Source organism: Sinohyriopsis cumingii, chromosome 8 (assembly GCF_028554795.1).
Source record: "Sinohyriopsis cumingii isolate HCF-2022 chromosome 8, ASM2855479v2, whole genome shotgun sequence".
Taxonomy (NCBI): Eukaryota; Metazoa; Mollusca; class Bivalvia; order Unionida; family Unionidae; genus Sinohyriopsis; species Sinohyriopsis cumingii.
Window position 1 is genome coordinate 122,662,656 of NC_142968.1, and position 27,539 is coordinate 122,690,194.

Here is a 27,539-nt window from a genome sequence, read left to right on the forward strand (position 1 = left end):
TCAGAAAAACAAAGTGCATGTGTAAAAATCTGCTGCCAATCCAGTCATGCAAAACAGGAATTTAAAAAGATCATGATATAAAAATAAAACTTCAGTCACTATATTACCTATGGAAAAACATGTTCCTTGCCAAGATTTATATAGCGAGTGTGCTATCCTAGGACAAAAACATATTATTCAATTTTATACTGAATACTGCCAATTAATGGCAATGATGTTTGTGTGTGTGTGATTAGGATTTTTAACATAGCTTTAACAATTTTTCAGTCATATCTCTACAATGTCTGCAGTGTGGCAGTTTAAAGTGATGTCTAGCATTGGGGCATCATGCCGCAGACACACAGCATGATGTCCCACCCAGTCACATTATCCAGACACCAGGCCAATCAGCCCTAGCAATAACCTCCTAATGCTGAGCACCAAGCGAGGCAGCTGTTAGTACCATTTTTTGTAAGTTATTGGTATGACTCAGCCAGGGTGCGAACCCATGACCTCCCACTTCCGAGGTGGATGCTCTAACCACTAGGCAACTGGAGCGGTATGGCAATGGTGTTTCAAAAACCATCTAGTATTTTGGTTATATCACATTTTGATTTCAACATAAAGTGTACTGAATATACTCACTTGTAAGACAAATTCATCTGCAAACCAGAGAGAACCAGATTTTCCACAGCATAATGTGCCAGCAAGTCTGGGTCAGTGCAATTGGTTAGAAGCAATCAGTGGAAACAACACAGACCCTGACATGCTGATGCATTATGTGGTGGCAGGTCAGTGTTCATGTTGCTTGCAGTTGGGGACGTATATAAGGTAAGTGTACCAGATTGCAAATTTTAAGTCTTGCCAGTTTTAATTTTTTTAATGTATTTTTTTACCACAGTTATGCCTGTGATTTATGTATGATTAATTAATTTTGTCAGGAGATGGTCATTTTAAATAAAGTTTGATAATTCCAACACTCTGCTTGCCAACTCTTAAAAACATTATTTGATCTTTTAAAATAATTTTTCATTTAAAATCATCACCACTGTGAGATCTTTCACCTTTTCACTGATTCAGTGCAATGGACCAGATCAAGCAATATTTTATTTTCTGCTTATCTTGTGAAGTGGGGACTATTTGAACATCTAGGTACAAGACACATGGCTATATCTTGTGAAGTGGGGACTATTTGAACATCTAGGTACGAGACACATGGCTATATCTTGTGAAGTGGGGACTATATGAACATCTAGGTACAAGACACATGGCTATATCTTGTGAAGTGGGGACTATTTGAACATCTAGGTACAAGACACATGGCTATATCTTGTGAAGTGGGGACTATTTGAACATCTAGGTACAAGACACATGGCTATATCTTGTGAAGTGGGGACTATTTGAACATCTAGGTACGAGACACATGGCTATATCTTGTGAAGTGGGGACTATATGAACATCTAGGTACGAGACACATGGCTATATCTTGTGAAGTGGGGACTATATGAACATCTAGGTACAAGACACATGGCTATATCTTGTGAAGTGGGGACTATTTGAACATCTAGGTACAAGACACATGGCTATATCTTGTGAAGTGGGGACTAATTGAACATCTAGGTACAAGACACATGGCTACATCTTGTGAAGTGGGGACTATTTGAACATCTAGGTACGAGACACATGGCTACATCTTGTGAAGTGGGGACTATTTGAACATCTAGGTACAAGACACATGGCTATATTCTTCAAAAGTTTCACTTAAATAGAGAGTGATTAAAATATGTATATTTCAAAACCTGAACACAGCCTAACAAGGTAGATGATGAGGACTCCATTTACCATCACTGTTATCATTCACTGGCAATAAATAAATGTGACAGCAGAGTTTGGAAGACATGGGTACAAGCGTACACAAATGTGCATCAAAGCAACCAACAAAAAAAAAGTTCCTAATTCTAACACAAATTATTGAATTTTTCACAAAATATCATTTTAAAAATCACAAAACGTAATCTCAAAATTCTAATTACTTTTTGAAGCACTTTCAAAGATAAAGGCAGTAAGAATATATAATACTGTACCTTTTCACACAAGCATAAATGCGGGAACGATTTCTTTCCAAACACTCTTTGCTGCTACCAAGTTCAAATAATTTGTCTGCCAAAAGCTTCAGGTCAAACTGAAATGGTGAATGAAGATGGAAAACAAAGCATACAAAAATATGTCCACTGATGTACATCTTTTCGTGAGATGAAAATGTTCATTTAGTTTTTTGCAAAACCTGTAATAGTATGGATATTTAAGACTGATAGTATGGGATATTTAAGACTTTGAAAATACAGAATATTTTAGACTGATGGTATGGGACTTTTAAGACTCATAGTATGAGATATATAAAACTGTGATAGTACAGGATTTTTGAGACTGACAGTACAGGATATTTAAGAATGATAGTATTATTATGTACTTCTAATGTAGCATTATTTCTTTAATATTGATAAAAATTATATTGATTGCAAAGATCAGTTTCCAAGGTCCAGTTTCAGAACAATTGAAAAGAAAATAACCACAATCACTGTACATACATTCTATTAAAAGTTCTTGCTAAAATATTGTAAGCATTAATCTGAAAAACAAAAGTTTATAGCAACAAAGATATGCTTACATTTGATGATCACATGTATATGTATTAGCATATGAAATCGTTTCTGATTTACTCCTTTTCCTTTGTAACATCCTAAATTTGTTTTACAGACATTTAAACTGCTATTTTGTGTGTGGTCTGCTCTTTTTCACTTCTTTCATTTACAATAATTATTTTTTCCAGAGTTAAAATTGGTCTTCTTTAAGTTGGAGTTACTTCCATTATTATTAAGATACAAGGCAATAACATTATTAGTGCTCAGTTGTAATATCGACTGTAAAGACGGTTTTGACTAGGATTTGGGGAAATATGAAAAATCTACACATGTACATTGCATATCTAACAATTAATTAAATAAAAAGAAACAGTTATCTCATCCAGAAACAGAATCATTTACTCAGAGACATGAGTCAATGGCTTAAATTGAAGAAGATATACAGGAAGTAATAAACAAAGTGTGTAACCTGGTTGCACAAATTTGAAATAAACAACAGCTTGGTGATTGGGATGTATATAATCACTGTTAACATCAGGGAAAATAAACAACAAACATCACAAGCCTTTAACACCACCAATCAAATCCCACAAACAATACTCACTTGCGGGTTTAAAAGACATTATTCAACTCCATTTAATAAGGATTAACTCTAAAGACAAAACAATATATGCGATCACTACTTTAATGTCGGCACTACAATGGCAATTCGTGACATGTACATTAGCGTGGTTTATGGACAGTACCATCTCTCACTATATACAAACCTGTAGCCAAACTCATTAAAAAAAAAAAAACATATATCAGAACATGTGCACGTTGCAAATGCCAACAACGTAACCATACAGCTGTAACTCTCTTTTATTATCTGAAGAGCATCCCCTAAGCAGCTACGTTTTGCCACCACCATGTTGGCTTTTTGTGATGCCTGACTGGCTTTCATACCTTTCATATATGATACCAATATCGAGCTGTGTGCAAGATGACCAATCTACAAGATGAATCAAATCCACTGAGCATTTGGATTGACTATGTATTTATGCTTATGGCAAGCACTCAATGATCCAGACTGCAACCTCTGAATATTCTGGTCTGAACTCAATTAATTCAACTCTGGTCAGCTCAGTTATGACTCACATAACTGTTTTTGTCATCAAGTGGTAGCAGAAAATTCCTAGGTTGTTCATCAATATTTGCAAAATTCAAGGACTTTTGATGGTTGTGGTTTTTTTTTTATCTCTCCCATCTCTTTCCTGATAGCGTGGGAACCCTGGTCTATGCAATTTGATAGAATTTTTTTTTTAAAACCAAGCAACACAGACCCTGATCTGCCAGTACATTACGCAATGGCAGATCAAAGCTATGTACTGGCAGATCAAAGTTGCTGTTATTTGCAGTCGGACTAAATTTACGTGAATATATATAGTAATAAAGCTAAGCCTGTGGGGCAGTAGTTCTTGCATGTCTACAAATGACCGAAAAATGAAACCAAAAGGTACGAAGCACATCACAAATGGTGTAGGAGGAGTTACAATAATGTAAGTAAGAACACAGAAAACAAAGAGACAGCCATATTTTCATGACAATGATTCAGCAAAAAAGCCATCATGTAATGCCTGAAAATTGAATCATGTATATATATATATATATATATATATATATATATATATATATATATATATATATATATATATATATATATATATATATATTTTCAGGACCATTGCAAGTCTGCACAGGACGAAACAGTATTCCAGGCAAGTGTTGCCTTTGGTGCCATCCACTTGGGAAAAAAACACCACAAACTCCATGAAATGGTACCCCCCCCCCCACACCATATTGCCTACCCCTTATGATGGCCCTGCATATATTATAGAATGTTCAACAAATTAAAAACTAAATCATAATATTCTTGCAGGGCTCTGCCACTAGAAAAAAATTTAATCTTGTGGTATTTCACTTCCTTGTTTGTAACTAATGATAATTTCGTAATAAACTTTGTGTGTATTTAGTGAATACTAAAACAACAAAAAAAAACTGTGCTACAAGACGGTGTCTTAATCAAGAGGTTAATTAAGGGGGCACTCACCAGTTAGTATGTATTTTTGAGAGAGTGGCGTATGTAAGGTGAAGTTGTTTGCATTTAAAACATGCACAATGGAGAGAATGTTGGCATACCTATATGCTACATTAATGTAATGTGGATGATATTTCTTTGGGTATTTTACTTTTGGAAACTGTACGTGATTTAAGCACACTGCTAACTTAAATGACAGCTCCCTTGTGCTAAAAAATCAGCCTGAATTAGTCTAAAGTACACTATCCATAGCAGCTATTAAAATAGGGAAAATGAATTTTGCCTGACTAGACAATACCAGCTTCTGAAAGTGGAATGAATGAATCACAAAATATATAAAATGTAAAAAATGTTATCGGCTCTTTTTTCATACAATTTACCTCTGAAGTTCAGGAAGCGAAAATGACCAAGTGGAGCTAGCACTTTTTTGAAAGGTGCACATCTGGAGTAAGGCCAAGCTGTATACTTTATAACCCATATAACACCCATCAATCATACACCAAAATAAATGGAATTAAAGGTTCTTTGAATTATACCCAAGATATACAAGGTCTTTTTTAAACAGCCAGTATAACCAGTGAGGAAAGCCAGGGAAATTCTTTTTCTTTAGAATTCTAACCCTAAGCAAAATGCGAAACTGTAGAGCGACAACTAAACATTTTGAACGCATCATGTGGTTTAGTGACCAAGATTAGTTCATGGTGTGTTTGATTGTATGGCTCTATTTCATGAGTGTTTTCACAATGAGCCAGTAATATAATTTCAAATATGCACAGAACATCTGGAACTTAAACTGATAGCACAGTTTAAACTGATCGAGTGTCTCATTATAAAACATGAACTGTGCTTACAGCAGGATTACAGCGACAACTTTTGACGAAATACTTAAAATTAAATTGCTTTGCATAATTCCAAGGCCTTAGGAAATGTAAAATTTTTTGGAACACTTCGCAAAATATGCATATATGCTTCATATCTTGATCATTATTCTTCTTAACTAGAGAAATAACAATGATAATGTCTAAAATAAAAATATGAAATCTATGTCATGTCTTGTTCAAGACAGATTAGAAAAAACCAGGAGGCAGTAATACAAACTTTACTTTCCCCTACCTCAAGTGTCTTTCTGTCTTCTTTATCCTTCTCATTGTCATCTGCAGACTTTTGTTCCAAATTTTTTGCTTCTGCTTCATCCTGGATGTCTTTCAATAGGTGAGAGATTACTCGATTTACTAATACAATGCTGGAACATGAAGTGACAAAGAAAAGATGTCAGCAAACAAAGAACTCTTGTATGCCATCATTTATCAGGCAATGTATAATTACTAGTGAACTGCATACTGTTGCATTTCAACAACTCGAGAGAACTTGCTCAAGCTATAGGTCAAACATTGCAATTCAACAAATTACAAGACTCCACAGGACTTGAATACCATAAACACGCCACACCTTATAATACTGACGTCTTGTTCAGCCTTTTATGGTAGGCATAGTCTTCAATGGAAATGGCACTCTACTGGACAAAATGATTCTCCAAAATTCCATGCCACGCCCATTTTTGTCCTCTCATTCTTTTTAACCGCTGAGTATTGCAACATCTCAGATATTTCTAAGAAGCTTCAACATAAAAACTTTGGGAACAAAACTATTTTCTTACATGTCTGAGTTAACATGTATACAAGATTGCTGTAAGTGTAGAAATTATCTTTTTCCTTACCTTGAACTTTTGACCTTTCACTCGACGTCACCAATCACAGCACTTCTCTCTGACAATGTCATGATATACACACATGACAAGTTAGATTCAAGGTAATAAATGTTCATTCAAAACTATTATATGTTTGAAATCAGAACAGTTAAAATCCTTGGACCTTAAAATTAATGTCAGGCTGTCAGCTTATATACTAGAAGGGAATTAAATACAAAGTAATAACATTTGACCTGACCTGAACATTAATATTCCACAATCACAATCTTGTTAAAGAGCCATCTCCTTTGCTCTGAACATAACAAATACAAGACTAAAGATGTAAGCCATTGCCTGTCAGCACTGCCACACAAAGAATTCAACGAGGCACTGAATGTTGTTCTCATATGTTTGAATGTATTCAACTTCAAATGATGACACAAAGGTTTCCATATCTTTAAATAAATGAATGTTTTTGTGCCACATCCAATTCTGCATCAAATTCTCAATGTATCAAATTATCTATTGACTTATTAGTTCCAAGTGAGATTATATTTAAATTAAAAATACACAGTTAACGTATACACTGTATATTTTATACAGTTAATGTATACAATGTATATTTTATGTGGTCTATTATTAAGAATAAGATTACTTCACATGGCAATCAAAAGGGAAAGTGTTCTCACATTCCAGGACAGCACAAAATATTTCAAGTCAAATATTTATTTCTTATATTTTCTTTTCCGTTCACAAATTCAAATATCTTCTATATTCCACACCAATGTATGCATTTCCCATCTCACATGACCAAACAGTTTTTCTACAATACATGGACTTTTCATCATAGTTGTGGAGACTGATAACCCAAAATGCACAGGTTATTCTCAATCATTGATTTCATTTTTTTACACATCAAAATTGTAATTTTAAATTTTCTGCATTTAGTTTATTACAAGTAAATTTTTTTTGTTATTTGATTTGCTCCCTCTCTTTTAAAGTCCCTTCTCAATTCTGAACAATTTATATCCAATAAAAGATTAAATATGATGTTCAGCTGTGACATTTCATTATTGTAATTGGCAACAGAAATTAAGCACACCATTTAAAACTCACTTTCAAAATAATAAGATATTGTGATAGACCTACAAAGAAAAATTAGATTCAAAACTGAATCTTCTTAAACAACCATAGGCATTCCACTCCTGCCCAGACAGACTCTTGTAAGGACAGCCTTGCATCAAACAGAATTTAGATCTACAAGAGATCCTCCATTTTGAAAGATTATGAGGGAAAGTGGCATGTTTTCCTTGACTTGTGCCAAGCCAATAATATCATCCCCCACTTTGAAAGCTTATAAGAAATAGTGCAGGTTTTCAGCGACCACCACTCCATGATATCTGAAACATTCAGCCAGCACTGCAGAAAAGCACCTTTTCATGTGTGGAACTGTATGCAGCCAAACAATTTTCAATTTTTTTTTTTCATTTTTCCAGTAACCTGGCTGGTCAATAGTGGTGCCGCTGATGACTTTGCGACAATTTCTCTCCATTTTGCTATTTTCTCCACTGCTCTTTGGCCATAAACAACTGGCCTATTTATGGTTTGGTAAGCCAAATAAGTGCCATAGTTTGGTATGGATTCTCAGTAAGTGTATTGGCTGGTTGGCTTAGGTATGGATGGCCAATCTGCAGAGCTGCCAGACTCGCAATTAGTGACAAGGATACAAATTAGTGAATTTTGAACACAATTAATGAAAAATTATACCATTATATTAGCTTCATCCACGTTGATGGTCAGTGTTGCATTATATGAAAATAACAAAAAAAAACTAAAACATTAGTTACACTGATTACATGTATAAATTTATTTGCAGCCAAATTTACTGATATAAGAAAAAGCTTCACACTATTCGTCACGATATGATTCTTTGGCAGACTTGAACTTCCTCAACTGGGTAAAGGTAAATTCATTTTCAAAACAGTCCAGACTTCTTGCCTGTTGGTTGATCTTGGTGACTAAATATGTTTCAAATTTTCAACACCTAAGGAGGCACTAAAGTTTCTTTTTTTCCCTTACAATAGGAAATACTCTTTCACTGTCACTGTTATTGACCCCCAACTGACAAAGGCAGGTTATATTCAGCAAGAAAACTTACAATTAAATGAAAGAATGCTTCAGCATTGGTAGCTTGCAAGACTTGAGTAGGTGGCTTAAAGTACTCCAGAGCTTAAATCTACTGGGGTGCTCTAAATTTTCCAAATATCTATATGCTTATTGCTAGCAGTGTGCTTTTTCACATCATTCTGTCACATGCCCACAGGGGCTCGTATCACTGCTTACAATTTATCTGTCATACATGAACTATATAATATTATTATACAGTACATGTATGGCAAGTAAATTGTAAGCAATGGTACAAGTCCCTGTGCACATTCCCAATTCTAAAATTCGCAGCACAGTACTGTTCGAAAAGTATAAGGTACATTGATGTTTCATTGCTGAATGCAAGGCCAATTTTTGGTGTACTACAATCTATGCTTCACTTTTTTTGGAATACATATCTTTTTCCTTGGGGGTGAAAACATTTTAAGTGTAGTGCAGCTTAATTACAAAATGGTATTAATCCACAAGATGAAACGTCGAACAGTGAACGTTTAGTGGTGTCAGCGCATGCTTGGAAAAATATGAACTAGAGCAAATTACAAAACATGCCCATCTTTCAATACCTCAGACATTTATACATTTAAAAAAAGCCGTCTTCTTTAAGTGTTTGTTTAATGACAGTTGCAATGATTATGTACATGTGCCATAAAAAAAAATCCGTTGGCTGGACTGCTGAAATAAGGAAGAACACTATCCCTACAACTCTAAATCACTATATTGGGTGTACATCACTTTCTATCACCCATGACTCAATCTGTTCCTTCAAGCTTTCTTGCAAACAGTAAATAATCAAATGTATCCTCACTGACTGTGGCACATGATATCCTCATTTAATCCGAAATGACATCAAAATTTCATAAGTTGTTCACATACAACAAAATCCAGACATCGTGCAAGCAAAACATGAATCACAGGTATCTTCACTGACAATAGTAGATAATGTTGTCACTTTAACATGAAAAATGACCAAATATCAGAAATAACAAACCACAAGTGTTCAAATATAACAATGATAACAATAGAAGAACACTTTGTGCAGGAGAGACACAGATCATGATTGTTAATGTCAACCTCACACATTTCATCATTAATGTTTGTCTTAAATTAAAAGAATCATGACCATTTGGAAAATAACAATTCAAAAGTCTTCAAATATAGCAATAACCACACTTGTTGCTTAAACAAGCGAAAATATAGGCAGTGAGCATAAATAAACAACCAATGAGTGCCAAACAATACCATGTTGGACCACAGGTCAAATAACAAATTTCAGAATATTATGATTGCAACATGCAGTACATGAAGCAACATTAACAACATGATGTAATACAGCAACTCTGACAGCAAATAAGTACAACACAGCAACTTTAACAACAAACACGGTAAAACACAGAAACTTTGACAGTAAGGTACAATACAGCAATATTGACAATAAACATGTTTTAAACAGAAAATCCGACTGCAAATCATGGTGCAACTTTAACAGAAAACATGGTGACAAGGTATGATACAACTCTGAAATATGGTATAAACCAACAGCTTAGAATTTAATTTACTTACTTGTCAGCCTTCTGCATGAAGATTAGAAAGGGCTGCAGAAAATGTACTGCCTGTTCAGAATTGAGCTGAAATAGATCATGGAAAAGTATTTCACACTTTCTCTCAGAAAAGATGACTCAAAAGTAAAAACTGTTTAAAAAAAAGCTGCATAATAGTTTCAATTAGAGAAATTTCAATACCCTGCCATCTCAAATCTCCACATATTAATGTGTATCTCAACCTTCTATCCCCCACCTCTTGAGCACCCACCCCTGCCCTCAGTCAATGACCCAGGTGTCATAATGCAAAATTCTATCACATATATGATGTGTCTTCCTACTATGACAAGAAATATTATGTTTGGTCAGAAATTGTACTAAAATTCTTATGTAGTGGAAATGTTTGAGGGTGCAACATTTTCAGTTAGTGGTTTGCAGAGCTGCCAACCCTCCAGACTCGCAATTAGTGAAAAGTGGAATAAATATTAGTGAATTCTGAACAGAATTAGTGTGTGTATGATTTGGATTTTAAACGCAGCTTTAATAATGTTTCAGTCATGTCGATACGATGTCTGCATTGTGACAGCTTGTAGTGATGTCTAGTACTGGGGTATCATGCCACAGACACATAGCATGATGTCCCACCCAGTCACATTATCCTGACACCAGGATGACCAGTCCTAACACTAACCTCTTAATGCTGAGAGCCAACTGAGGCAGCTGTTAGTACCATTTTTGTAAGTCTTTGGTATGACTCGTCCAGGGATCAAACCCACGACCTCCTGCATTCGAGGCGGACATTCTAACCATTAGGCCACCAGAGGAATGCAGTTAGTGAAAATAAATATCATGACACTAGCTCCATCCACTTCAATGGTCAGTATTGCATTATATGAAAATCCCAAAATAAAAATAAAATAAAACATTATTTACACTGATTAAATGTACAAATTTATTTGCAGTCAAATTTATACACAAACTTCACACTCTTTGTCATGATATGATGATGTGGCAGACTTGATCTTCCTCAACTGGGCTATGGTAAATTTGTTTTCAAAACAAACTTCCTGCCTGGTGGTTAATCTTGGTGACTAAAATTGTTGCAAATTTTCAGCACCTAAGGAGGCACTAATTATTTTTCCTCACAATAGGAAATAATCTTGCACTGTCACTGTTGCTGATCTCCAAATGAAAAAGGCAGGTTATGTTCATCAAGAAAGCTCACAAACAATGCTTCAGCATTGGAGGAAAGAAAGACCTCAGAAGCTGGCTTGAAGTACTATAAAACTGAAATGTGCTGGGGGTGCTATAGCAGTGTGCTTCTGCCACATGCCCACAGGGGCTTGTATCGTTGCTTACAATTTATCTGTCATGCATGAACTATATAATATTACTACAAGGTACACATATGACAGGTAAATTGTAAGTAACAATACCAGCCCTTGTGCACATTCCCAATTCTAACATTCGTGGCACACTACTGTTCAAAAAGCATAATGTACATCAATGTTTGATGTCTGAATGCTAGGCCAAATTTTGGTGTACTCCAATCTATACTTCACTTTTTGTGGAATACAAATCTTTTTCCTTGGAGGTGAAAAGATTTTAAGTGCAGTGCAGCTTAATTACAAAATGGTATTGATCCACAAGATTTGGACGATGAAACATTGAACTGTGAATAATTAGTGGCATTGGCGCATGTGCAGAAAACTGTGAACTCAAGCAAATTACAATACATGCCAATCTTTCAATATCTCAGAATTGCAACACTCAAGAAAGCTGTCTTCATGAAGTGGTTCTTTTATGATTAGGGACAAGTGTTATTAAAAAAAAATCACTGAGTCTAAAATCCATTTTCTTAAAGGCAACAAATCTACACGTTTAAGCTATAAATTGTGATAATAAGAAAATATATAAATGAATTATGAAAGAATGGGAGGAAAAAGATTCTTCATACCACATCCAACCATTAAGAACAATCAAAAGACGGAGGAAAGCTGTCTACAGAATAGTGCCACATTATCAGGAACACAACATATTCTTGGTAACAAATTGCATCCAGCAATCTACATGCTTTGGATAATGAATTAAGAAACAAAAACTACTTATCATCAGACTCACTGAATGTGTCAGATTCACATGTAGAATTTAAAATCAGGATAACATATAACACTCCAGGAATTCAAGGAAAGACCGTTTCTTCCTTCTAAATGAGCTGAGTGTTGAAAACATCTTTTATGATCTTCAGCAATAATAAGATATTAAAATTAGCTAATGTGGTGGACATATTGAATATCAGATTAGAACCATTTTCATTTAGGACCAACAAGCCATCATAAAATCTTCTAGTGATATGGTGGCTTTGTTTTGAAGAAGTAACGATAACGAGATTCTCAATGTATGTCATAGTGGCCAGATTGTGCCGACTAATTAGCACAATGTTGATATGAACAGTCATCAAGGAGATATTATGACAAGATTTTCATAGGGCTATTGCTTGAAGTAGGATCAGTTTCAATTATGACCAACCAGACATTATAAGAAGTCTTTCAATTAAAACACCAATTTAATATAACCTAATATGACCATTCATTCAGAAGAAATAATGATAACAGGATTTTCAAGATGGCCACCATAAGAGGCACACTGAATGTTTGAATGGTGCCATTTGGACCAACAAAACATCTAAGTTGATTAGTAAAACCAAACTGTCAAAATGACAATTTTGATAGCCAATTATCTCCGATCATAACCATTTTTATTTAGGACCAACAAGTCCAAGGGATGAATGTGTGTGTAAAGTTTCATAGCAATCCTCTAGTTGCTTAGAAATAGTGATAATAAATTTATGCTAATTGATGGATGGATGACAGATGATGGACAACAGACCATATCATGCTCTTTAGTACCAGCAGAGCTTAAGAGACAAATGTGGATAAACTTTTGTCTGTTTTGACAATTACAACAAAACTGGTAATCCATGTCTGGATTGAGTTACTCAACAGTTCAGTCTAATTAATCTTGCAAAACTTTGCTCCTAACAATAATTCCACTATGTCAATCAAACTGATTTAGCACCCCACTATCTGTTTACCGATGATCACCCCACTATCTGTTTACAGAGCTGCCAACCCTCCATACTCACAAATAGTGAAAAGTGGGATAAAAATTAATTTTGAACACAATTAGTGAAAAATTATATTACAACACTAACTTCGTTTTGGCAACAGCCGATATCAAGACTAGCACTTAACGGGAAAATTAAAAAACAATTGAGAATTGGGAAATTCATGATTTTTGGGCATGTGGTGTGAATCCGGTAATCCTGTAGAAAATCATGAAATTCACACCAAAATCGTGAGGGTTGGCAGCTATGTGTTTACTGATGACCAATGACAGAGCCATATGCTTTAGCCTGGCAACACTGCACAAGGTTCACAAAACTGACTGTAATACACATAATATAGTTTTTAATTATGAAGTTTGACTACTCCAGATACTGAGTGGATTTCTACTTCAAATACTGAGTGGATAAATAAAGTTAGGATGTTTTCTTCTTCTTCCAAATATTGAGGGCATTTCTACTCCAAATATTGAGTGGATTTAAGTCCAAAAATATTTGCTAAATTTAAAGTCCAAACATTGACTGGATTCAGCACAAATATTCAAGAGTTAGCTTATTTAATAGAAAGTATTACGTCAGTACAATGCAAATTGGAAAATAATTTTCCTCTGTGATTAAGGCAGGCAGCAATTAGTAGAGATATTAACTTATCTCTATAACACAGTTCAAGTCATAAAAAAAAAATCAACAGGTAGATAAAAGACTCAAACAAAACCCACATTTTCAGTTGGCAATAGTTAGAACCAAAAGAAAACCCCAAGTATTCAAAAAATATTATTTGAAACCTTACACTGTCAATCCCAACCCTTACGAGTTCCTCCAAGTATATATCGATGAGATGAATCTTCAAGCCATCTGGCACCAAAGAACTGGGTGGAGACAGCAGTGAATCAAACAGCAGGCTCATAAATTTGTTTACATGCTCATCAACAAACTTCAACCTTTTGAGCATCTGAAAGGCCTCTCGCAGCATCCTCCTTATCAACTGCAAGTATAGACAATGTTGACAGTTCACTTACAGTAAATAACATAAACATTTTACTGAATTTGGCAAGTAAAGTATCTTTGCTAAACATTCTTGCATTAAATTGATATCACTAATTATACGTGAAAAATTAATTTTGAAAACAATGAATTCTATCAAATCATAAAAAAATTACTGACACTAAATCATCATATTCCATACCTGCTAACCCTAACAAGACCTCAGTAAGGCAGTCAATATTCTTCTGCTTAGGGTGATTAAGTTCCTGTAACAAGTTACAATATCACAGGGATATTATCACATAAGTTGGAACCAACACACATGGGGATATTACCACATAATTTTGAACCAACAAACATGGGGACATAATGCCACACAATTCAGAACTAATAAAAATGGGGATATTGCCAGACAATTCAGAACCAATATAGATGGGGATATTGCCACACAATTTAGAACCAACATACATAGCGATATAATGCCATACAAGTTTGGAACCTACATAAATAGGGATATAATACCACATAATTTGGAACCAACGTACAAAGGGATATAATACCACACAATCTAGAACCAACATACACGGGGCAGTGCTCAGAAAATCCAACAGCCCAACGCCTGGGGCCCATCTAATTTCATACTGAGAGGTGCCCGTCAGGCTAGTTTGAAAACAAAATAATCAAATTTGCCATAGAAAAATTTCTTTGTGCTGATAAAATGCAGAAATATATTTTCAAGATGTTGACATACCTGCCATATTATGACACAATCCGATTTAAATCAGATCACCACTGTCCTACACAAACGGAAGATCTGATTTTAATCAAGCTGTAGCACAACTCTGTCATACTTCCAACCCCCAAACACAGTTGTGTTTTGAGAAAACACACTTTTCTGTAATCTTTGAAAATAGAAGAAAAAAACACTTCAGTATATGCCTGTTACATATAGCATGTATAAATGGTAAAGAGTCACGACTGGAGGTAATGTAAAACTATCCTCTGAGCAGTTTAAACAGTGGCAATAAAAAGGTAAAGAGATCAGGAATAATCCACCATTTCACATATTACTTAACTGGCTGACAACAGCTAGTAAGATGTGTTTCAATTCTGCAGTGGGTAATTCCACTGTGCTAATGTACATAGGTAGGATCAGGATGTGGAACAACCCAATACAAGCAAATCAAATACTTGCTAGATACAGTATGACCCCAATATAACAAGGTAGTTGGGAGCCATAGAACCCGACTGTGTTATAAGCAACCAGGTCAGTTAGCTGAAGAAAATGATGCATGAACCAAAAAAATTTGCGGGGTGGGTAGGGGATGAGATAATAAATGTGGGCAGTAAAATATGTGCTTGATTGGCACAGTTACCATCTTAAATCGATGCCTCCGTCTGTAGGCGTGATGAGGCTGTACCCTACTTCAAAGCCCTGCAGCATCAAGGCCATTTAAGATAGACCAACATGGGTGGTATTGAAAAAAGCAGACAGATGTAGCTCTAAAATGATATCAAATAATCTGGAAGTTCTAGCTGCACTACAAAATACATAGAGAAAAAGTTCAATTTTTGGACCCGGTTTTTTTCACCCAAAATTCGCTCAAGATCGGAATGCAATTTTGTGTCCGGATTTTAGACCTTTTGGCCTCAGATGTAAGGCATACCGGTCTTAACTGCACACAGACAGGTGAACCTTTGCAAAAACTAGGATAAGGTGGGCATTTGGAATAAATTGCAGTCTCCATACGAAAATGATGAGTCTATTAAAAAAAAAAAAAAAGAACTCCAACTTTTCCCTTCTGCTCATGCGCAAACAAAATAACCAATGGAAATATATGTTTCTAATACAACTAGGCATTATTCTCATGGATATTCTGTTGAAAACTGCTGTATTACGATGTATTCAGAAACAGCACCCCAAATGTCGTTCCTACGCACATTTCAGGCAAAAACGACAAAAACCTCCGGGGCCGAATGAGTTAAATGAGAACTACATCTGTAGTGAAAACAGAGGCATATATATTTTACTTTATTTTGAGAACAACGGATTGGTACATATGTGTATACTGTTTGTATATACATGTTTTATGTACAGCATGAATAGAGTATTAACACCATGTACTCACCCACGAATCTCATCACATACATTGAATCCACAATACAAGTAATTCCATCAATAAAATGCACACACACTGATTTAAAATATTCAGTAATTTTGTCATAGATCATACAGGTCTGAATTCAGTGGATAAACATAGCACAATCACGCAACAAATGATGAAGCACATTTACTTTTCAGTAAGTATCAAGTCGGTAAAAGTTTACGTTTTAAGCAGCCGTTGGTATCATTCGTAAGCACAAACTTTTTTCACTGCAAAAAATGAAACTTTCACAGCACAGTGAACGTGTTCCAGTCACATTGGAAAATGAAAAAAATCCATCAGATTCCATTGCTTTTATTCAAGTTTGGAACTGACTTCTTTGAAGAAAAGTTTGCTTTTATTGAAAATTGTAGAAAGGTGCATGCGTTATTGAAGTTGCCGCTAAAGGCCAGCTTTGGAGGACCAAACAAATGCCCGTTTCTTATTGTGGCAGCAACATCAAATAACTGTATTGCATGATCGAGACATATTTTTTTTCCATTTGCTTAGTACGTTTTCATAACAGTCGTTGCTTCAAAGGTAATATTTTCTGTCAAATTTCAGGAAACTATTTTATCTGAGTACATTTTTAAAAAAGGAATTGGCCATCATTTGGTCGATTGTAGTTACAATTCCTTCCTGCCAACAGAATAGACCAACAAGTTAAGATGGGGTTTTTTTTAATACATTTGTGGTAGCAGAATGATGCTAGCGGAGAAATTTTACTTACTACCCACACACAAATGTCAGTCTATGTAAATATATTAATTACTAGTGAGCAGCCAAAATCCCATGAAAGACAGATTACGAGACAATGCCTTGTCCGGTTGATCTCCATTACCAGAAATTCTGCGATAATGCCTTGTCTGGCTCATCTCCGCTACCAGAAATGTCAACAATAAAAAAAAAAGTGGATAATGATATAACAATACACTTAAGATGGCCTGTCAATATGGACAAAGAAATTGTTTATCTAACAATAGATAAATTTCAGTGCATTTTATATCAAGTTTGCAGCTTCCTTTCATGGGGCCTCTGAATTTCTCCTCTCCAAACCAATGGTTGTATATACATGTTTAAACAGCGAATAATGTTGGCAATAATAAAAAATCGTCAGATGGTATATTTTGCAGCCAATAAGGAAAATAAAATCGCAGTTTGCGACATTGGCCAAGACATACACGATCCTAGATTAAACTTTTTGCACTTTATTTTTCGTACTTTGAAGAAGTAAAAACTATTTTTTTGTGTAAAATTTCAGGAGCCACTCCATGATCATCCTGTATTTTTCTTACATGTATATAAAATTTCGAGAGCCACGCCACCATCACGTTATATCCGAATTCATGCTATAATGGAGCATGCTGTAGCGAGGTCACACTGTAATTGTAGGAGAACAAAAGTTTTTACATATTATTACCATGAATGAGAATACTTACGCCATATGTATTATAGATTTTTGACACGTTTGAGAACAGCGGCAATGTTTCTCTGAAATCAGATTTTACTGCATATATGAAACGCAAAGCATGATCGTTTAAATGATCAGAACATGCCAATAGGGAATCATTTCTGAAGCCGATTTTGAGAGCAATTAGTTATCAACAAAGCCAAACAAAAATAAGTTCAGAACTCATTCTCAAAGGGGTTTTACCAGCACAAAAAATAAAAGGGCAGAGGCAAATAATTCTTTGCACATAACATCAGCTTGGTTCTGACCAGGATTCGCTCAGAGAAGATTCAACATCAGGACCATCCAGTCTCTAGTGAGTGTAGTGATGAACACTAATGACACACACATAACCTTCAAACCAACTACTAATCCCAATCGAATTTATAACTGAACCGTAGAAATTGCAACTCTGTGTGACAAATAATATTAAAAATGAGGAAACGTTAGGCATATGGAAATTGGTATCCAGGCTTGTGGAATTTTAGCCAGGGATTTACTTATTTTTTAAGTCGCCAACCTGCATCTAAAAGAAAATTTCACTGTGGGAATATTACCACAATTTTGAACCAACACACATGGGGATTTAATACCACACAATTTTTAACCAACATACATGGGCATGTAATGCCACACTACAGTAGTCCCCCTCTTGAATGGCCCCCCTGACCAGTGGCCACCCGCTCCTTACGGCCAGAATCCGTTGGCACCGACGAGTTTGTGTTCAAAAGTACCCCTCGCGAAAGGCCACCCGGCTAACGCGACCAGCATATTAGTGCAAAATTATAAAATTTACCCCTCACAAGCAGCCGCATTTTATTTGAATATTTATCCAGAACCAGTATTGTATTCATGTGTTAAGTAATCCGATTTCTGTTTCCTGATGTCAGGTTTTCGTTACTGAAAGAAGTGTTGAGTAAAGTACATTTACCACTAAGGTTAATATTGTATCATTTACGCCTCACAAGAAGCCAAATTTATTCCATAAAAACCGAGAAAGACTCAAATTTTAATCATTACAAAAGGGTACGTACATGTAATCCAATTAGCCTTACTGCTGTGTTATCATAAGATGTCCGGTTTAGTCACTCTGATAATTGTTAAGATTACAATTATCGAACAGTAGTAACAGCTGAGAAGTGGCAGTATTGATGTACAATACCCAAGCCAGCAGGAAAATGGTTTAACAGCCTGTAAGGCTTCCCTTAGTAAGATGTTGAGCTTGTTCTCTTTGGTAATCAGTGGCTATTACTACTGACAATAATTGTCAAAATTACGAATCCTAGTGGCCGCGAGGTCAAATCTGCGTGATGTTAATGGTACATATCGAAGCCGTTTTGGCTTCTCTCACTTAGTGTAAAGAAATGTATAAAAACAATAGGGTACCAGACTGCAACTAACGAATCACGTGACAAGATCACTTCCTTAAAAAACACACGGCAATTTGTTTAGATGCATACAAAATTGTTTTATCAGTATTGTAGTTGGCAACATGAATAACTTAATGCAGAAAGATCAACATGTCATCAAGGAAAATAAAAATTCTCAGTTTAGAGGAGAACGTGAAAGTAATTCAACTGACGGGGGGGGGGGGGGGGGGGTCGTCAAGGATCCTTGCAGAAAACTAATGTCGGGAAGACTAAGATAAACAATATCGTGAAAGATAATGAAACAATTCTGCAGAAGTGGAAAGGTGAAATGGACAGAGAAAGGAAGATTGTTTGAGCCAGGAGACATTTGTATCCTGATTTGAAAGACAAGAAAAAGCAAAAATTTTGTCAGTTGAATTGGGATATGACAACTTTACCGCAAGTAACGGATGGTTGCACAGATTTCAAGTGCGACACAATATCGAGTGTTCTGTCATTAGCAGCGAATCAGCTGATGTTAATAATGAAGTTGTCAAAGATTGGAACAAAAGACTAAACGATATATGCAGGGGATATGACAGCAAGGATATTTTTAATGTGACGAGACTGGTTTGTTTTTTAGACTGTTACCAACAAAGTGACAGATGATGTGAACTGTAGCATAATTATAAAGACAGTTTTAAAACTATATCAATGGTTATTCATAGCATTCTTTTGCAAATGATGACAAAATTTGTTTTACATTTATTTCACATCATGCATGTGATTTTTTAATTAAAATATTAAATATTTAAAATTAAATGTACTTGTGACTTTTTTAATATGTATTTACTACTTGCATTTGTCATCCCCCTCTAGAAAGGCCACCCGCATTATAAGGCCACTTCCCTGCTGCATTAGGGGTGGCCTTATAAGAGGGGGACTACTGTATTTGGAATCAGCATACATAGGGATAATGCCACACAAATTAAAACTACCATACATGGTGATATTACCACACAATTTGAACCACCATACATGGGGATATTACCCTACAATTTGGAACCAATATACATGGGGATATTGCCACACAATTTAGAACTACTATACATGGGGATATAATGCCACACAATTTAGAACCAACAAATACTGTGATATTATAATACCACTGTCCAACTATACGTCAATATATGCAAGACAATAAGTGTACACAAATTCTGTACCATCATAAACTTGTCCAATCGCCAGCGATCTATCCCATTCCACTCCCTGGCCTCTGTCTGGAAAAAGACCTTCAGAAACTGTAATTGGGTTGGAACGTGTGGGAAGATATGGAGCAGGCTTGATATAGTGTCTGATAATTCTTCCTGGAAAATAAAGTTTATTTCTAAAATCTTTCATACGAAAAGTGCAGGACACATTGTAGTGATTCATAAAGCCTTTCCCTGCCATGTGGCAATTTAAATCAATTCTTGCTTTGCTTTTGTTATGGTAATTTTTATTATATGTTTACGAGGTTTGCAACCAACCCCTTTCCCTCCCTAAAAGCAGACTATCCAATCATCTCATAAAACACCATTTTGCTGTCATTATGTAGCCTACTGTATGTATTTGCTTATAGGAGTCCAAATGCAAACTGCAAAGACCGAGATCTGCTGTTGCATAATGCACCAGCAGATCTAGGTCCATGCATTTTGTTAGGAGTAATATGTAGAACAAACAACACAGACCCTAATTTTCCAGTGCATTATGCAATAGCAGATCAGGATCTTTGTTGTATGCAGTTTGACTTGACTTATAAGCGAGAATATACAATACAGGGCTGAGCAAATCCCATAGCCCGACGTCCCGGACTAGTCATTTCTGAAGTTGGACAAGTAAAATTTTCCAAGTCGCTAGTCCAGGACAAGTGCTTTTTAAAAAAGTCAGGCTAGTCCTTATTTTCGTGCTTTAATCACTATATCTGCCTTTATTTGGCCAATCATGCCCTCTGGGCATACTGAATACTTGATTCTACCCCTCTTTGTGTATACATTTACATCCTTTTACCGCTTGACTGCATATTGGGCTAAGCGACCAAATTATCGGCAAATCAAAACATGTCAAACAAAAGAAAGCCAGTATGATCAATTAGCAGTGTTGTAAGCGGTTTTGTTGCAATGAGTTTACTCAATCTAGATCATAACGAGCGGCTCACTATGATTTTAATCCAGCGAGTCAGTGTAATTAAATTAATGAAAGGTACTTTACTGACACCAGTGTTGGTTTCCTTTATGAACTGATTAAATGACAGTAATGATTCTTTAATTTATAATTGATTATAAAGATGATCAACTTCCATGTGCAATACTGTGTTTCAAGCAAAACAATCACGCTAATTAATGAGCTGTTTCAGTTCGTATTTAAAAGAAAAAATTGATGTCATGATCACTTTAGAAGTAGTTGTCAAGCAAGCTGATAGTTACTCTGTGGATAAAATGAGTTTGCTAAATTATTTTCGCTAGTAAGGTAATAACGGCGATTCGGTGAAGGTAAATTTGTTTGAAAATGGAGGGATAAAACATAAGACGGATACTGAGTGTGCGGTAGCTATTTCTGAGTGTGAACGAGGATTTAGTTCAATGAACTTAATCAAAACTTCTTTAAGGAATTCAACCAAAGAGTTTACAAATGCTAATGAACATTTCTGCAAATGGACCAGAGCTTGAGGACTTTAACCCAGACACAGCTATCAACTGCTGGCTTAGTGCTGGTGCAGGTGGCAGACATATACAGTAGAACCTGTCTTGAAAGACCACCCCTTTTGCCAACAAAATATGTTCTCTCAAGACAGGTGGTCTCTCATGACATGTCATAAAACTATATGACCATTAAATCTGTGCAAGAGAACCTGGTCTTTCAAGACATGTGGTCTTTCATAGCAGTGCTCTCACAAAACAGGTTTTACTGTACATGGACATATTTTCAAATCCATCAGCTAAAATATATATACATGAACCTGAAGAAGCCAAATGTATAACAACCAATGTTTTTGAAAAATTAAATTCTTTTAAGAAATAATTATGTTGTATATCATTTTGTTTGTTTTTCTATGGATTAAGCACATACGTCTCACCAAATCTCGGCAAGTGATTACCATTTTGGGACCAGTGAAAAATAAGGTGGGACTAGTGATGAGTAAGGTGGGACTAGTGAATTTTCTGAAACCACTTGTCCTGGACTAGTGGTTAAAAAAAAATTTGCTCAGCCCTGCAATACATTGTTATTTTTCCTAAGACATCAAGTATTACATCTGCATTTTTTAAATACTGTTTTCAAAGACACAGAAATGATACATGTGCCATTTCTAAAAAAGATTCCATTTAAAAATGAAATAATCCACGCTAATAAAAAGAGGCCATCTCTCTTTTCCCTTCATTGAAAATTTCAACTTGAGCACTGACAAAGCTACTTTTCTGAAGTTGTTTATTATCAATTGCTTCAAAATATCTATTTGACAGGTTGCTTCTAGTTCAAATACAAACTGCAAATTATAATTTGCCCCTCATACAGTGTGTGTGTAAAGCTGCCTTATATATGTGAATTTATATATATATATTGTAAACATTAAATCTATGGATACACGTTATAATTTTCTATCCTCAAATTATGATTCCTTAAAAACCTCAACTGGCATGAATTTGTCATTGAAAATTCACCTGGCACCACACAATATTTTAAGCCTAATAAAGAGATTCTTCTTCTGCCACTGAAGAAACTTTGCAAGATGTGTCAAATTTAAGGAATGTCTCAAACACATTTTTTAATAATAAAAACATTCCCAGGTGTACAATTTTATAAATACATTATTTTGCATCCCTTTTACCACCTCTCCCTCTGATGCTAATAGTTAAGAACTATCAAAAGTTTAGGTTAAAAGTAAGAAGTTCTTTCGACGTTTCCATATCACCTTAAAGGACAAACGAAGGTTTCGTGAATTTTAATGTTAAGATAATGGGGAGGGCAGTATATAAAAAAATTCACATACAAGGGAAATTTGTAAGAGGCAACCTGTTGTCAGTGAGTAGGATTTACATGGACAATGTGTACTGACAATTTGCAATTGTGTTAAAGAATCTAAAGTGAGTACTGCACATGTATATGAAAAACCATAAATTCAAGTATGGATCACATGTTTAATTTTTGTATATTACTCACATCTCGTTAGAAAACACAAATACCTTGTAAGTAAAAAAAATCATAGGCCTCGTTTGATATATATCCCATTGTCAACAAACACATGTCACTAAACAATTCACTGAAATATTCATTGTTGCCAGTAGTATGTGGCATACTAAATGTACATGGTCTAGATTTTTATCAGCTACAGTCAGCCATCATCTTGCTGAGGCTACCCTGGGGATGAGGTTGTTAATAAAGAAATTAAAACATGAACAAATTCAAATGTTTAACAAACATCTTTGTGACCAAATATATATGGTTTCAAAAGATTTTAAATTTTAATTTGCTTTTGATGCCGTCTTTGGTAGCAATTGTAAGCGCAAACATTTTCCCTGCAAAGCAGAAGCTTTCACTGCACAATAAGTGTTTCAGTCACTTTGGAAAATGCAAAGGTTGATCAGATCCATTGATTTTAAGTTCGGTGCCGACTTCCTCTGATGAAAAGGTGCATGTGTTATTGAAGCAGACCTGCCAACCCCGACGAGTCCGTCACAGTAAGGCAGCTGATTTTCTTCCATAAGATTTGCCAGCTTTCAGTAAGGTGTAAAAAAATATCAATAACTGCTATTTTAAAGCTGGAAAACGTGATTAAAAGTTTGATGCAGCGATGATAACATTATGTTCCATTGAAAAGTTTGTAAAGTAAGAGTACAGTTGCACAAACTTTAGTTCCAAACCCTATGCAACTCAATGGTTTGTTGCTATCTCTCAACTTCACTTAATTATTGGAAATTCTTTTTTATCCATTTCATATGATGACGACAATCATATCTCCAGCCACAAGACATACTCAAATTGGCATGTGATGTCCAGTAAATGTAATTGTGTCCTTTCCTACTTATATTCACAAGAATCTGAATATTCCTTTTTATTCGTTATTTATTAACACTTTCGAGAGGCTTAATTTCCATTTCGTCTTAAACATTCATCACTTTTGGGATGCCATTCAAAAGTTTGATCATGCAGAACAAATAGGTGCAGTTTAAAGCATCTGCTGTAAAGTTAGTTTATTTCACTAAATCTAACATGAAACCCGGATCCAAATAAAACAGATGAATCAATGATCCGGATTTTACAGAAACGATCATTTTTCCATAGTTTTTGCTTGTATGCCATAAATTCGTATTTTATGGGTAAATTTTGTAATACTCATGACAAAATCTTAAGAGTTGGCAGGTCTGTTGAAGTAGCAGCTAAATGCAAACTTTCACTGCCAGTTTGTTATTACATTTGTAACATCAAATAATTGTAGAACCCTGAGATTGATGGGGGGGTGGGGTGGATTTGCTTATTATTTATACAAAACAATCAGTGCTTCAAAGGTAATCTATTGTGTTTAAAGTTTCAGCAAAAAATTAGTGGAGCGGGGTTGTTATATTTAAAAAAAGCAAAAAAAAAACACGTCATTTTGGTCAAGTGTACTTGTAGTGCTTGATAGATTGTAGCTAATCTGGTAGGCTCTAGCATAACCATCTATCAGAACAAACATTACACAATACAGGTGCATGCATAAGCGGATTATGATGTAAAAAAGTGCTGCTAAGATGCATTTATCAATATGAACAAAGGATTTGTTTATGTAACAATAGATTCCAGTGCATTTTATTACCAATTTTGCGGTTTCCATTTATGGTGACTCCAAATTTCTACACACCGAAACCATGACTGCAGATACAACCTTAAATAGCCAAAAAATACTGTTGACAAACAATCACCAGATGGTTTATTTTGTCACAAATAAGTAAAAACAAATATATCAATTTGCAACATTGGCGAAGCCCAGCACCATCCCTGTATATGTATTGTTAATCCAACAATTTACCTTTATGAGTGGCTTGACTGACATTTTACCTGTATGACTGGTTTGTCCTGCATCCACATACAGTAGTGAAGGCCCTTCCATATTTTTAGCAGATCATCTTCACTGAATCCGCCATCTAAGAAGAATTGTAAAGAGTATTAAAAGGCATAATAAATCGCAAAAAATCACTGGAAAACCTTGTATTAGTTGCTTTAAACTAGACCGCTGCATATTGCCATACAATTCACTGCAATAAGTTTGGTGGGATTCCTTAGCTAAAAGTTGGATGTGGGGTCATGGACATACAACAAGCATACTGACTGAATGTTTGATTCCAGGACATTGTGACCATTTATTCATTTTTTTCCTCCATTTGGATGAGTCAATAAAGAGGCATAAAATATATCCTTTCTAGTTAAAATGTGTATTCCATGATTATATTTAGGGTACTTTACTAATCCACTGGGTCAACATAATGAAACTTTAACTGATCCTGTTTATACTCCAACTATCCTGAAAAAAAATCAAACAGAAGCCAATCCAGTTTCTAATTCAACAGTATTCATGAAGATCATCTCAAAAACTATAACTGCTTCACAAAAAAGGCTCGATGAAAGTTGAGATTTGATATTCATCTATAGTGTCTTATTCATCATTCAACCTAGGGCCACACAGCCTAGTTTCTGCTATTTTCTTGGTCCAGCAGCATGCCACATCTTATTGTCATCATTTGGGTTGTAATCTTTGATGTCTGGTGAGTTATGGCGCATCATGATTAGTGTGAACAAATAAAGTACCCCAAACACTTTTCAGAGATCTCGGAAATGCTTAATTACGCGTATTTGGATGCCAATTTTTGATCTGGGACACAGAAAATCACTGAGGCGGGAGTCCTCCATATGCATGTAATAGGTGTGTGGCAAAATTCAAAGACTTGCCAGTCCTGCTTCAGCCACCTGCTTAATGGGAAAATGATTTGATCAATTAGCTTTGCAGATATTTACAATGACAGAATTCAGTGACTGAAAGACCCCTTGATGTACATGCATGTTGCCATTATAAGAATATATCAAAAAGAACACAATGCAATAGCTGGGCGGCAAGCTCAAAGACTTTGACTGGCGGCCTGGTGGGAAAATGTACTGATATTTATACAGTGATTGAATTCAGAGGCAGAAAAACCCAGAAATGTACATGTGGTCATTTATAAAAGTACATCAAATAAACAACTTTAGCTTTCGTTATTGTGTTCATTTCCAAATGTAGGGGAATAAGCAGTGCAAGTGACCTAAGAATCAATCTACCTCTTAAATAATCACAGGACGAAGTCATTTTCACTTTCCGAACAGAATAAGGCAAAGTTTATATTTTTAGGCGACTTAGTCACCCACTTCGCCTGGTAGCGTGACCACTGGCCCCCCCCCCAAAACTATGAAAATTAGAAGAACTATTGGTTGCCATTGAGTTTAATTTCTACATTCTTTATAACACAGACATAGGTCTTATTCATCCATCAGAGTGAGACTGAATTATGTCATTCTAAGTAAGGACTTATTCCACACACATTCTTATACTTAGCTATTTCCCACCCGATATAAATTCTAGCAGCTTTAGCACTCTTCTGAATCCCATTACAATCGTCGTCAATTTGCTGTTTAATCCCAAAATACTTATCAAAATTTGCTAATGGCATGGTGTCTAAGTCTCAACATGTCTCGAGTTCGAAGTTACATGCTCTATTTATTTGGCTACAATGGAAACAAACACAATAATAAGAGCTAAAGTTGTTCGTTTGATGTATACTTACAATGACATTATGTACATCTGAGTCTTTCAGCCTCTGAATTCAGTCATTGTATAAATATCAGAACATTTTCCTGCTACTCAGCAGCTAGTAGAAATCTCTGAACTTGACACTCAGCTTGTGTATGTACTGGCAGCCTCCCTCGTGTAGCACTTTCGACAGAGCAACGTAAAAACGATCATCTTCTATCAGCTATATCGTCATTATTAGATGAACCACCAGTATTACAATTTATGCTGAAATCAAGTTCATTTCTTGCTCTTTTTAACTATTTGTTTGGTTTGTTGATAAAAATAAGAGAATGAACAGTAATTTTCATCTAAAAAAAACACAGTTTCACTGTTGGGCACGATTCGGTCAGCTGAGCGCCTCGCAGTGAAAGCAAGAAATATTGCCTTCGCTAGGGAAATTCCATTTAAACTCCGAAGTCACCGGGTCAACACCTAAAAATAGCACCACATGGTAGAGCAGGAAACAGCCTTTATTTTCATATAAGTTTGAAATATGTATGTTTAAATTAACTTTTCTTGGTAAACATTAAAAAAATAGGTTCATTTTTCCGGCTAAATATCT

At 35.4% G+C, this 27,539-nt stretch overlaps 1 protein-coding gene across 2 annotated transcripts in view; it reads right to left on the reverse strand.

Annotated features, from left to right (window-relative positions):
- LOC149794551 (uncharacterized) overlaps positions 1–27,539 on the reverse strand; it is a 53,933-nt gene that overhangs the window by 23,321 nt on the left and 3,073 nt on the right. For both annotated transcript variants that reach the window (XM_089968820.1, XM_089968819.1), the window contains exons 2-7: positions 25,213–25,298; positions 20,364–20,507; positions 14,004–14,198; positions 10,112–10,176; positions 5,812–5,941; positions 2,064–2,161 (exon numbers count right to left, since the gene is read on the reverse strand). In XM_089968820.1, coding sequence (XP_089824946.1) covers positions 2,064–2,161; positions 5,812–5,941; positions 10,112–10,176; positions 14,004–14,198; positions 20,364–20,507; positions 25,213–25,298 — 718 coding nt within the window. The remainder of the gene's footprint in view (positions 1–2,063; positions 2,162–5,811; positions 5,942–10,111; positions 10,177–14,003; positions 14,199–20,363; positions 20,508–25,212; positions 25,299–27,539) is intronic.